We start from the raw sequence: 13,606 nt of genomic DNA, 5'->3' as shown, positions 1-13,606 counted from the left end.
AAAGGGTTTGGAAGAAGAGATCAAAAATCATACATGAATGCAAGTCGTCAGATAGATGAGAGATTAAAATATTCATAATTACTGAAGAAGGAAAACATTTAAAAGAGACTAGTTATGAATATGAAAAGAATTTCCTCTTGCGTTAAATTCTGGGGCTTGTAAAGAAAGAAAAAGTTTTGAAGGAATAAGTGAGAGCCCAAGAGAAACAATAAAACTGTAAACATGATGGGAAACAGCCATGTATACTTCCAAGGCTGGTTCTACTTTGTGGAATAGATATCGGAAATATCCGCTCAAAGGATATTGTATTTGTTAAAACTTTTCCACATTTTGCTGCACCCTGGGCCATCATAAATTGGCACAGTTCGTCCAATACATCATTAGGCTTTGCTCTGTGGTTATTTGGCAGCAAACTTTGTTTTGTCACTATGTATTTGCACTAGCTGCAACAAATCGCATCCCTGAAATGCAAAATGAAAGTTTTAAATGCATATTCGTCTCATGCATATATTACATTTGTGGGGCATCTGCGAATCAGTTCATAGATGTGTCCAAGGGAGTTTAGAATATGGGGATTTTTGGAGATGCAGATGATTTACTTCTCTATAGTTCAGAGTTTCTCAACTTGGGGGTCGAGATCTCTGGAGGGGTCTCGTGGGGGTTACAGTGGGGTCGCCAAAGACCATCAGAAAACATATTTCTGCTGGTCTTAGGAACCCCTTTGGCAGAGAAAGCTGAAGATCCCTCCGCCTTTTTGGAAACAGACTACAAATTCTCTCACCAAACCCCTCTTCTGCTGTGATTGGCTGGCCTCTCAGCCAAGGAGAGGGCTTTTCCTGAAACTCCAAGTGAGGAGGGGAGAGCAGGTGTACTTGGCGCATGGCAGCGTGGTAGCAGCGTGGAGGGAGGCTTACTCCAGTGAGTCCTTTCAAGGCATGGGGGTTGTGCGTGGGAAGTTTGGCCCAATTCTGTTGTTGGTGGGGTCCAGAATACTCTTTGATTGTAGGTGAACTATAAATCCCAGCAACTACATCTACCAAATGCCAAGGTCTATTTCCCCCAAACTCTATACCAGTGTTCATATTTGGGCACATTGAGTATTCATGCCAAGTTTGGTCTAGATCCATCATTGTTTGAGTCCACAGTGCTCTCTGGATGTAGGTGAACTACAACTCCAAAACTCAAGGTCAATGCCCACCAAACCCTTGCAGTATTTTCTGGTGGTCATGGGAGTTCTGTGTGCCAAGTTTGGTCCAATTCCATTGTTGGTGGAGTTCAGAATGCTCCTTGATTGTAGGTTAACTATAAATCCAGCAAATACAACTCCCAAATAACAAATATTCAAATATGGTCGTCTTGGGTATTTGTGCCAAATTTGGTCCAGTGAATGAAAATACATCCTGTATATCAGATATTTACAGTACAATTCACAACAGTAGCAAAATTATAGTTAGGAAGTAGCAACAAAAATAATATTATGGTTGGGGTCAACACAACATGAGGAACTGTATTAGAGGGTCACGGCATTTGGAAGGTTGAGAACCATTGCTATAGCTCCCAGTCAAAATTGGGAAAATCCTGACCCATTTTGGCTGGGAGAATAAAACACATAAAGACTTCATAGCATATAAGTGCATTTAAAATTCTGCATTTATTTTTTTAGAGCTGCGGGGGGATATTGTCTTGATGTTCAGGATAACATTTTCCATTCATAGTGCTGAATGGAACTGCAATAAAATAATTGATATTCCTCCCAAAGTAATGTTGCATTAGCAAAGCAATAGGCTCCTCACATGGTTGCAAATACTTTGATTTTCCACTGGCTCCAGAAGCAGTTAATTCTTCATTTAGGACCAAAGAAACTAGCAGTAGCTTAACACTCAGTGAAGAGAATACTTGGCGTCTTTTCTTTGCTGTTGAGAGAGAAAATCACAATTCCGTTTAAGATTCCAGGTAATAGTCTAATGCCAAAGAGGAAATGACTTCCTTGGAATATGAATTGTTGCCGAAAGTGAAGAAAGACAAGCTTTGATGTACGATCTAGACTGTTGTGAGCAGTTGCTGGAGCAGTTGTTGGGACAGATGGATAAGGCAGGAGATGGATAGCTCGAGACTCTGGATAACGGATGAGGAATGCACTGTTAATAATTTGTAATTTTCCAGGTCAGAGGCTACGATTTCAAAGCAGACATCTGGAGTTTTGGGATCACGGCAATTGAGCTGGCGACAGGAGCGGCACCTTACCATAAATATCCCCCCATGAAGGTGAGTTGAATTGATGGTCTGGCCCAAATAAGTGAGCCACCTTCTTGGAAGGACATTGTCCCCAAGTCAGTGGAAAATTGCAAGTGGAAATTGATGAAAGCTTCTGTTTTCTACACAAGTATTGGAGTTTGAATTTCAACAGAATGAAAGGAAGTCAATAGCCAGAAAATGAAAACGATATCTGAATGCAATTGCATAGAATCATAGAATTGGAAGAGACCTGGTGGGCCATCCAGTCTAATCCCCTGCCAAACAGCAGGAAAATTGCATTCAAAGCACCCCTGACAGATGGCCATCCAGCCTCTGCTTAAAAGCCTCCAAAGGAGCCTCCACTACACTCCAGGACAGAGAGTTCCACTCTTGAACAGCTCTCACCGTTAGGAAGTTCTTCCTCATGTTCAGGTGGAATCTCCTTTCTTGTAGTTTGAAGCCATTGCTCTGCAACTAGTCTCCAGGGCAGCAGAAAACAAACTTGCTCCCTCCTTCCTATGACTTCCCCTCACATATTTATACATGGCCCTCATCATGTCTTCTCTCAGCTTTCTCTTCTGGCTAAACATGCCCAGCTTTTTAAGCCGCCCCTCATAGGACTTGTTCTCCAGACCCTTGATCCTTTTAGTCCCCCTCCTCTGGACACATTCCAACTTGTAAACATCTCCCTTCAATTGAGATGCCCAGGATTGGACACAGTGTGATTCCAGGTGTGGTCTGATCAAGGCAGAAGAGAGGGATAGCGTGACTTCCCTGGATCTAATCGACTTCTATATATGAAGGCCAAAATCCCATTTAGCTTTTAAGCTGCTGCATCACATTGTTGGCTCATGTTTAACTTGTTGTCCATGATCTTTTTTACACATACTGCTATCAAGCCAGCCATCCCCATATATATAGGGGGGGGGGGTGCCTGCATGTATACACACATATTCATATACACATATATAGTATGAATCCTGTATACTTTGTGACATGTTCCCAGACTTTGCATGGATATGCAGAATTGCAGATAATAGCAAACCCTGTTGATTTTTTTTTCATATCAGGAGTGACTAGAGAAACTGCATGTCGCTTCTGGTGTGAGAGAATTGGCCGTCTGCAAGGACGTTGCCCAGGGGACACACAGATGTTTTTGATGTTTTATCATCCTTGTGGGAGGCTTCTCTCATGTCCACGCATGGAGAGCTGGAGCTGACAGAGGGAGCTCCTCTGCGTTCTCCCCAGATTTGAACCTGCAACCTGTATTGGCTGTCTGCAAGGATGTTGCTCAGGGGATGCCCGGATGTTTAGATGCTTTACCATCCTTATGGGAGGCTTCTCTCATGTCCCCACATGAGGAGCTGGAGCTGACAGAGGGAGCTCATCCACACTCTCTCCAGATTTAAGTCTCTGACCTGTTGGTCTTCTGTCCTGCTGGCACAAGGGTTTAACTCACTGCGCCACTGGGGGCTCCTGTTGAAATGAAGGACTTTCAACCCAATAATAGGAGCCCCCGGTGGTACAATGGGTTAAACACTTGTGCCAGCAGGACAGAAGACCCAACAGGTCGGAGGTTCAAATCCGGAGAGAGTGTGGATGAGCTCCCTCTGTCAGCTCCAGCTCCCCATGCAGGGACTTAGAGAAGCCTCCCATAAGGATAGTAAAACATTAAAACATCTGGGCATATCCTGGGCAATGTCCTTCCAGACAGCCAATTCTCTCACACCAGAAGCGACTTGCAGTTTCTCAAGTCTCTCCTGACACGAAGAAAAAAAAGCACAATAATATGATAGACTCACTCTGGGGGACCTAGAAAATGCTTAACGAGGACAGATTTTGTCAGGCTAAAGGACACCATGGGTAATTGAACTGTTGGTATGGGAATCGTGCTGTAGATCAAAACAGTGGTTTTCAAAATGTGTTTCATGGAAATGTGACGCCTAGAATCATAGAATCCTAGAGTTGGAAGAGACCTCATGGGCCATCCAGTCCAACCCCATTCTGCTAAGAAGCAGAAAAATTGCATTCAAAGCACCACCGACAGATGGCCATCCAGCCTCTGTTTCAAAGCTTCCAAAGAAGGAGCCTCCACCACACTCCGGGACAGAGAGTTCCACTGCTGAACAGCTCTCACAGTCAGGAAGTTCTTCGTCATGTTCAGACGGAATCACCTTTCTTGTAGTTTGAAGCCATTGTTCCACGCCCAGGGCAGGAGAAAACAAGTTTGCTTCCTCCTCCCTATGACTTCTTCTCACATATTTATACATACATATTTATAAATACCTCTCCATAAACTCTCCATAGGTTTCTCTCTCTGAGAAGATCAGTTATAGGAGTAATGATGGGATGTAAAATTTCCCTGAGAGAGTCACCCATTTCCTGAAATATTTGCTTTTGGAGTACACAACATCTTGGTCCTTCTTTCCCTTTTTGCTGTTGAAGCTCCTTTAAATAGCTAGCTTTAACAAAAAATATACAGCGCAGTTAAATTCATAATGAAGAAAAATTAAATCAATAAACACGAGAAAAAATGATGAGGAATTATCTCATCTCCTTGCCCCATTTCCTCAAGCCCAACCAATCTGGGCCAATCAAAGCAGGCAGCGTTTCAAGAGTGTTCTTTCTCCTGTTCCATAAAACTGGAATCCGGTAGCATTAATAGGAGCGTTCCCCGAAATGACCTTAATTCCATCACTGAGGTTTGTTGTTCGTGGTGTTCTGGTTTCACCTGGCTGAGCTGGCCACTCACTATTTTTCCATCCTAACATTTCTATTTTTCTGTCTTGTACTTGAAAGACTACCTTTAAAAAGACATTGTAATCCAAAGTTTCCATTAAAACAGCATTGAGGGAACAGGAATCAGCAGAAATCCAGGGTCATAATGATGACCATGGAGCAAGACTTCAAAACAGCAGCTCCAAAATCCGAAATTGTCCATATCGGTTGAGATAGTGACACCTTTGCTTCCATAGAATTACCATCAGGCTAGGCATACAAGGCAGGCATGGGCAAACTTGGCCCTCCAGGTGTTTTGGACTTCAACTCCCACAATTCCTAACAGCCTACCGGCTGTTAGGAATTGTGGGAGTTGAAGTCCAAAACACCTGGAGGGCCGAAGTTTGCTCATGCCTGATATAAGGTACGAGGGTTGAATGAAAAGTAATGCCTCCACCTTTGCAACTCCTCAACAGATGGCAGTACTGGTATGCGGCAGGTACTGGTTTGTTCAGTAGACTCTCCTCTACAATTCCATTTTGGTGGAAAGCCTTAGCATTGAAAGGTTGTGTTGTTAAAGTGTGAAGTATGGAACCCTGCGTAGATGGTCGGTGTTGCAACCCAGATCAGGAAACAAGACCATAAGATTAAATCCACCACACTTGACTGTGGGAAAAACAATCCTTTTTTATTGATGAAAAAATGGTTACAAAATAGAGGAAAATGCAAAGTCAAAAAGCCACAGTAAAACTCAGCAGTCAGGAAAATCTCTGAACTAGATCAAAATTCCAAAAGCAACACTATAGAAAACCTGAAACCTGTTAGTATCTTACTAGCCGTACTTGGAACTAGAAGCCTCTGGGAATGCAGGCCATGGGAACTGTAACTCAGCCAAGGTAATGCCTCAGTCTAAACGATGCTTGATCTAAGAAGACAGCCCAGGGGGAGACACTTTAAACTAAAGAAACTGTTTCGGGACACACCTCCAGGCTTGGAAGCCTCCTTCTGCTTCGCAGACTCTGTGATTCACTCCTGTTTTCCCAAATCTGCCTTCTTCTATCCTCATTTTAAAAAGGCAGGTGTTAACTCCTCTGGAGAGTTATCACCGTTTGACTCTGAAACATCCTCATCAGGATGTTTAGTTTCACTTTTCCAGCCACTGCCCTCAGAATCAACAGTTTCCAAACCATCAGGGAAAAATACATGTTCAGTAGCCTGTTCAGTTGCATCAGGAAATACAATCATAGAATCAGGTTCAGGTTCACACGGATGTTCCTATTGTTTTTGAAGAAGACTGAGGAGATTCAGTTTCCCATGGCAAGGAATGTTTCAGATGATGTTTCTGATGTTAGTGAAACTAGACAGGTACAGATTGAGGAGGATGGCTCCCAGCCTGATGATTCTCACGTGCCTAACAAGCTATCCGACCTTGAGAGCTATGAAGATTTAGATAGGGAGGATCGCTTACAATTCAAAGTTCGCTGCAGTGCGAGGCTTGCTAACAAGAGGGAGGTTAGGGGTCAACGGAATGAGTTCATGCTGGGAAAGTATATTAAACAGGGTGTTTGAAGGCAAATCTTTGTTAGTGCAACTTCTGCGGACAACCTGGTAACTTCTTTGGATTTACCTTGGCTTTTGGGCAATGTTCTTGGCTTCCTGGGACTCTGTCTTGCTGTCATGGAATCTTGTTTGATCAATGTTCTTTGGATTATGCTTCATGCTGTTTGCTATTGAACTTTTGAAACTTACTTTTGCGTTTAAGACTTTTCCTTTCTCCAATAAACTACAAAATCTTCAGCCTTTGTGTGGTTTGGTGTTTGGAGCAAGGTGACTCTACTCTGAGCTGCGACACAGAGCATGCAAGCTGTTTATGGTGATTGTGTTGATGTGAATACTGTGTGCCATTGGGCAAGTAAGTTTAAAGATGTTGAAGTGGGTGCATCTGACTTGCGTGACAAACAAAGAGTTGGACGTCCTGTGACATCAACCACCGAGTTTCACAAGCAAAAGGTTGACAGATTGATTCAGGACGATAGTTGTATCATCCAGAGAGAAATTTCAAGCATAATCATCATTTCGCAAGAATGTGTGGGTCACATTATTGTTTTGCTTGACTATCGGAAGATCTGTGCACGATGGGTTGAGGAAACAGAGTGTCGACTTCTTCCGTGACGGCTTCAGAAAAGTTGTTCATCGTTGGCAGAAATGTATCCAATTGTTTGGTGATTATGTGGAAAAGTGAATAGTGGTAGTTAAAGAGCACATCCTAAGGATTTTTTCTGCATTTGATTTATTAAAATATTCCCATCCAAACCCAAGAAACGAAGGTGGAGGCATTACTTTTCATTCAACCCTCGTATATGTGAAACATTTATGAATTATGTGTGGGTCCCAATTCTCATGATAGATGTATACGCAAATACTGGTCTTCCAAAATCTGAAAAATGCAAAATCCCAAAACATTTCTGATAAATTTCAGATAAAGGATTCCCAATCTGTAGGGTTGTGTTTATGTCTTGAATGGATGTAATCCTCCCAGGTCTTAATGTTAACGCTGCAAAATGACCCACCTTCACTGGAGACAGGTGTACAAGACAAGGACATGTTGAAAAAGTACGGAAAGTCGTTCAGGAAGATGATCTCATCATGCCTGCAAAAAGACCCCGAGAAAAGGTACAAGATATCTTGCTTTGTTGTTGTGTGTCTTCGAGTTATTTCTACTGTGCGGGAGGAAACCTATTCAGAGGGTTGTCTCGAAAGGATTTCTTCAAAGAGGGTTTGCTTTTGTCTTCCTCTAAAAGTAAGAGAGAGTGACTTGCCAAGGATCACTGGCTTCCGTCTATTTAAAACAGAACTGCATGGCACTTGGGATTAGTCACTGTCTTGTGAATTGATGGGTGTGTATCCTGTTGATGTGACAACATATTTGTATTGCTTTAAGAGAATTCCTCTTGGACAGCCATTGTTGCAAAGAGTGTTGTACTGGGGCCGTAATTCAAATTTCTACTTGAGCAAGGAATTTATTGGGTCAACCCTTGGAAATGTTAAACAATTTCTTGTAATCTATCTCACATAGTATTTCTGAGGGGTAAAGGGGGGATAGACTATGTGTTTCCCATTGAGTTCATTGGTAGGGAGGCGTGTGTGTATATAAATACACATACACATGCATATATATATATATATATATATATACACACACACACACACACACACACAGACACACACACACACATACACACATACACACGTGTATATATATAATATACATATTATATATATATATATATATATATATATATATATATTATATGTGTGTGTATATATATATAATATACACACACACACATATGTATAATAGCTCCCTTGTGGTGCAGCAGGTTAAACTGCTGAGCTGCTGAATTTGCTGTCTGAAAGGTTGGCGGTTCAAATCCAGGGAGCAAGGTGAGCTCCCACTGTTAGCCCCAACTTCTGCCAACCTAGCAGGTCAAAAACATGCAAATGTGAGTAAATCAATAGGTACTGCTTCTGCAGGAAGGTAACGGTGCCCCATGCAGTCGTGCCAGCCACATGATCTTGGAGGTGTCTACAGACAACGCTGGCTCTTTGGCTTAGAAATGGAGATGAGCACCATCCGCCAGAGTCGGACACAACTAGACTTAATGTCAAGGGCAATCTTTTACCTTTACCTTTATATATATAATAAATGATGAACGCTTGAATGCTTTGGAAACATTTTGGCTATTTCTAATAAACCCAAGTGCGTGGGTGATCAAGATGAAATCAACTCCTCCTAAATTAGCTGTATAATACAACATTCAAACTGTCGTTAATGCTTATCATTTGTCTGGAGCATTCAGAGTGCTTCACACTATTATCTAATGTAGTGTTTACATTAATGGGCAGTATCATATCTCATATCACAGACCGAGGATGTGCAAGTGTGGCTTATAGAATCATAGAATCATAGAGTTGGAAGAGACCTCATGGGCCATCCAGTCCAAACCCCTGCCACCCATAGCTGTCAGCCAATGGCTTTTGGGCTTGATTTGGTCCATGGACCATCACCATTCATAGGTCCTTCAAGGTCAAGCCAGTCACTCCAAGGATAGAATCATAGAGTTGGATGAGACCTCATGGGCCATCCAGTCCAACCCCATTTTGCCAAGAAGCAGGAATATTGCATTCAAAGCACCCCGACAGATGGCCATCCAGCCTCTGTTTAAAAGCTTCCAAAGAAGGAGCCTCCATCATACTCCAGGGCAGAGAGTTCCACTGCTGAATGGCTCTCACAGTCAGGAAGTTCTTCCTAATGTTCAGATGGAATCTCCTTTCTTGGTGGTGTGAAGACTTCTATGTTTCCATTAGAGGCAGGACTTGAATTAGGAATGACTTGGTCTGCAGATGTACCCTGTGGCCGCTGTGCTTCACTGCTCTTTGTTTGCTCAGCCTTCCCTGGCTTAATGTTCTCCACATGTTTGGGAATATAGCTTCCAGGATTTCTCCAGATCAGTCATGTTGATTTGGAAGTTATGGGAGCAAGTGTTTGAAGCATCTTGGAAGGCACCAAGGTGGGAAAGGCTTATCTAAACGTGTCAATGGCTTCTCGTCACAATGATTATATACAATGCAGTCTCTTGGTCTAGAGCAGTGGTTCTCAACCTGTGGGTCCCCAGGTGTTTTGTCCTACAACTCCCAGAAATCTCAGCCTTGTTAGGGGTTCTGGGAGTTGAAGGCCAAACATCTGGTGACGAACAGGTTGAGAATCAGTTCTCTAGAGACAGCAAACATGAGATGGATAAAGACAACAATAAGAGAAGTTCTTGTCTTGTCTTTACCACTGCCCAGTGCAGAAGATGCCGGGCTAGTTAGGTTTTTCAGAAGCTCTGAAAATTTGGACAGGCTCATATAGGAGAAGACAGTCCTTCACATATTGTGGACCTGAGTCTTGTAGGGCTTTGTAAGTTCTGCTTCTAAAGTTCTCTAAGTTTGGTCAAATGCAGACATGGAAAATTAAGGACACAAAGCAACAGACATCATCCAGTTTAGCCTGTCAGCACTTATTCCTCCTGCCTGATAGTCACATTCTTGTTTGTGATCAGTGAGTGTCACTGTATTCTCTTTTGCAAAGGTCATTCATTGCTTGGGACTTAGGTCGTGCTGTTGACATGTGGCTTGAAGCATACACATCTGTGGCAAATGGTCATCTCTACCATGATCCAAGATCTTTAAGCCTCTCCCATCAAAGAGCTATTTAAGGAGACCTACCATAAAAATTGGCTTAGCTATAGAAAGGGGGGGAAAACAAACAAACAAGATACCAGAAAGCAATAGCATATTACAACTGTTTTTATATTACAGACCAACAGCAGCTGAACTTCTAAGACATAAATTTTTCCAGAAAGCAAAGGTACGGCCAGAGATCGCTTCTCTCTCCAATCTAATGTTTATAGGTAATCAATGTATTGCAAGTCCACAATCCATGCTATAGTTACTCTTCTCAAATATGATGTACCAGTGGAAATGAGAAGTGGAGAATGTTTGGCAATGCAGATGTTTCTGGATTATATCTCCCATCATATGTGACCATTCATCCTGTTGGGTGGGCCAACTAGGACTTGGGACTCCACAATGTCTTCTGGAGAGCCAGGTTTTCCAACAAAAATTGAGGGGGGGGGGGGTCTCTTAATAAGGGATGTCCTTTGTTTGAGGGTTAGCAAGCTTGTTCCTTATAGGGCTGACAAGTCTCACTTATTATAAGGTTTGTATTGTCAAAGTCTTTCATGGCCAGAATCACTGGGTTGTTGTGTGTTTTCCGGGCTGTATGGTCATGTTCCAGAAGCATTCTCTCCTGACGTTTTGCCTGCATCTATGGCAGGCATCCTCACAGGTTGTGAGGTTTGCTGGAAACAAGGAAAATTGGGTTATAAATCTCTGGAAAGTCCAGGGTGGGAGAAAGAACTCTTGGATGTTTCAGGTAGGTGTGAATGTAGCAATTGGCCACCTTGATTAGCATTTAATGGCCTAGCAGTTTTAAAGCTCTGGCTTCTTACTGCCTAGGGGAATCTTTTGTTGGGAGTTGATTAGTTGGCCCTGATTGTTTCTTGTCTGGAATTCCCCTGCTTTTGAGTGTTGTTCTTTATTTACTGTTATGATTTTAGAATTTTTAAATACTGGTAGCCAGTATTAAAAATCAGGGCCAACTAATCACATCCCAACAAAGGCTTCCCCAGATAGTAAGCAGTCACCTTGAACACTGCTTGGTCTTTAAATGCCAATCAAGGTGGGTAGCTGCTACACTCTCACCTACCTCAAACAGACAAGAGTTCTTTCTCCCATCCTGGGCATTCTGCAGCAGTGGCTCTCAACCTGGGGTTCCCAGATGTTTTTGGCCTACAACTCCCAGAAATCCCAGCCAGTTTACCCAGTTTATTTCTGGGAGTTGAAGGCCAAAAACATCTGGGGACCCCAGGTTGAGAACCACTGTTCTACAGATACATGAACCCCATTTCCTAGTTACCAACAGACCTAACAACCTCTGAGGATGCCTGACATAGATGCAGGCGAAACGTCAGGAGAGAATGCTTCTGGAACATGGCCATACCATCCGGAAAACACACAACAACCCAATTGTAAGGGTTGTCCCCTATTTGAGGGTTGAAAAGGTTTTCCTTTTACATGGATTGTAGACTGAAATGTGTGTGTTGCGTGATCTATGAATGTTGACAATACGTTTGTTTTACAGAGAAATTCAAGACTAAATGAAATTAATACTTTTGTTTGGTGTTTTGTAAGAATACAGACTTGTTTAGCTACTTCTTGAATGTCAACCCTTTGTGTCATGAATTTTCACTGTCCCTTATTGCTATTTTTAACATTATATATGTATGTGTGTGTGTGTGTGTGTGTGTGTGTGTGTATATATATATATATATATATCCAAAAACGTCTTCATCAGACAAATTTGGAAATGCTATTTCCATCATGAATTTTTGGGTGTGTGTGTGTGTGCATATACACACACACACACACACACACTGTATATACTCGAGTATAAGCCTAGTTTTTCAGCCCTTTTTATAGGCTGAAAATATTCCTCTCGGCTTATACTTGGGTCAAGGTTATTTATTATTTTACTCTGTTATTATTATTTTTATTACATGTATTATTTTACTCTATTTATTATTATAATAACGTTTATCATTTTACTCTATTATTATTACATTATTATTTTACTTCATTATTGTTGTTATTTTTACATGTATTATTTTACTCTAGTATTGTTATTACATTTATTATTTTACTCTATTATTACTGTTATTACATTTCCATTATTTTACTCTATTATTATTATTACATTTATTATGTTACTCTATTTATTATTATTGGAAGGATAGGTAAGCACATTTACATTGAAGATGCTTAGATTCAGAGTTGGACAGTCCTTAAATCACAGTGTTATGTAAATATTCAAAAACATTTAACCTTTTGATGCCTTAATTAATGTAATTTTATTGGTATCTGTTTTTATTTTGAAATTTACCAGTAGCCGCTGCACTTCCCACCCTCGGCTTATACTCGAGTCAATACGTTTTCCCAGTTTTTGTGGTAAAATTAGGTGCCTTGGCTTATATTCGGGCCGGCTTATACTTGAGTATATACATATATATATACACACACACATACACACATCCAAAAACTCATGTTGGAAATAGCATTTCCACATTTGCCTGATGAAGAAGTCAGGGTGTTTTGAAATTCTAGAAGATGACGAGGACATTTTTGCCATGTTGGGCTATTTTAGACCTAGGAGAGACTCTTTGAAAAAGAACAAAGAAGCTGCTCTTGAATCCAAAAAGAGCTCCGAGTGGCTTAAATATGGCACTCTCCCAACAATTGGGGTGTTTTTTCCCCATGGGTAAAATAACATCTTCCCCTGAAGAAGGAGGTTCTGGTTGTTTTCCAGGCAGCCACCCAGGAAACTAGAGACAGTTGTCCCCATGCTACTCATGAGACTTTCATATTATTCTTTGGAAGGCAGCAGATTAACATTTTCCCATCAAAGGCTTTTCTGAATCTATTTTGAGCTACTAGAGAGAGCTATTTTGATACCCCCCTCTGACATACTTTCTGAAAAATACTATTAGAGCCAAACAACAGCCTTTTGAAGAACAGGATGCAAAAGTTAATGGTCTGATATATATTTTTTCTTCTAGAATAAAGAATTTTTACAAGAAAAAATGCTGCAAAGAGCACCAACAATCACGGAAAGAGCCAAAAAGGTACAAGTGTGGGAATGTAACAGTTGTATTTTGTTGTTGTGATGATAATGACAACAATGATGATGATGTGCAACAACTTTGTCTTGTGAACTTGACAAAGAATATGAAATGTACACACAGAACAGTTACATTGTCTTAGTGGAGGATCCATCCAAAGCTCAATCGAGTAAAAAACACTTTACACAATCTTCAAAAGACATCCAGGATTGAGTCCTCAGAGAAATAGGATCCCAGCTGTGAGGGACAGCAGCTCAGATTGCCTCTGTGTTTCTATTTTGGTTCAAAAACAGAATAGTTGCATCTCTCAATTGCGATGTTGTTACTCCTCCATAAGAAAAATTCAATTCAACTCTGGAGAAAAGACAGAGCAG

General features: G+C 41.4%; 1 protein-coding gene across 1 annotated transcript in view; it reads left to right on the top strand.

The window, feature by feature from the left end:
• The window catches only part of OXSR1 (oxidative stress responsive kinase 1), a 135,889-nt gene that overhangs the window by 102,075 nt on the left and 20,208 nt on the right, over positions 1–13,606 (top strand). The window contains exons 7-10 of the mRNA XM_060783362.2: positions 2,164–2,265; positions 7,493–7,626; positions 10,315–10,363; positions 13,170–13,235. Coding sequence (XP_060639345.2) covers positions 2,164–2,265; positions 7,493–7,626; positions 10,315–10,363; positions 13,170–13,235 — 351 coding nt within the window. The remainder of the gene's footprint in view (positions 1–2,163; positions 2,266–7,492; positions 7,627–10,314; positions 10,364–13,169; positions 13,236–13,606) is intronic.

This window comes from Anolis sagrei, chromosome 6 (assembly GCF_037176765.1).
Source record: "Anolis sagrei isolate rAnoSag1 chromosome 6, rAnoSag1.mat, whole genome shotgun sequence".
NCBI classification, from domain to species: Eukaryota; Metazoa; Chordata; class Lepidosauria; order Squamata; family Dactyloidae; genus Anolis; species Anolis sagrei.
Note: the sequence above shows the minus strand (reverse complement) of the source record. Positions and strands in the feature narration are given on the sequence as shown.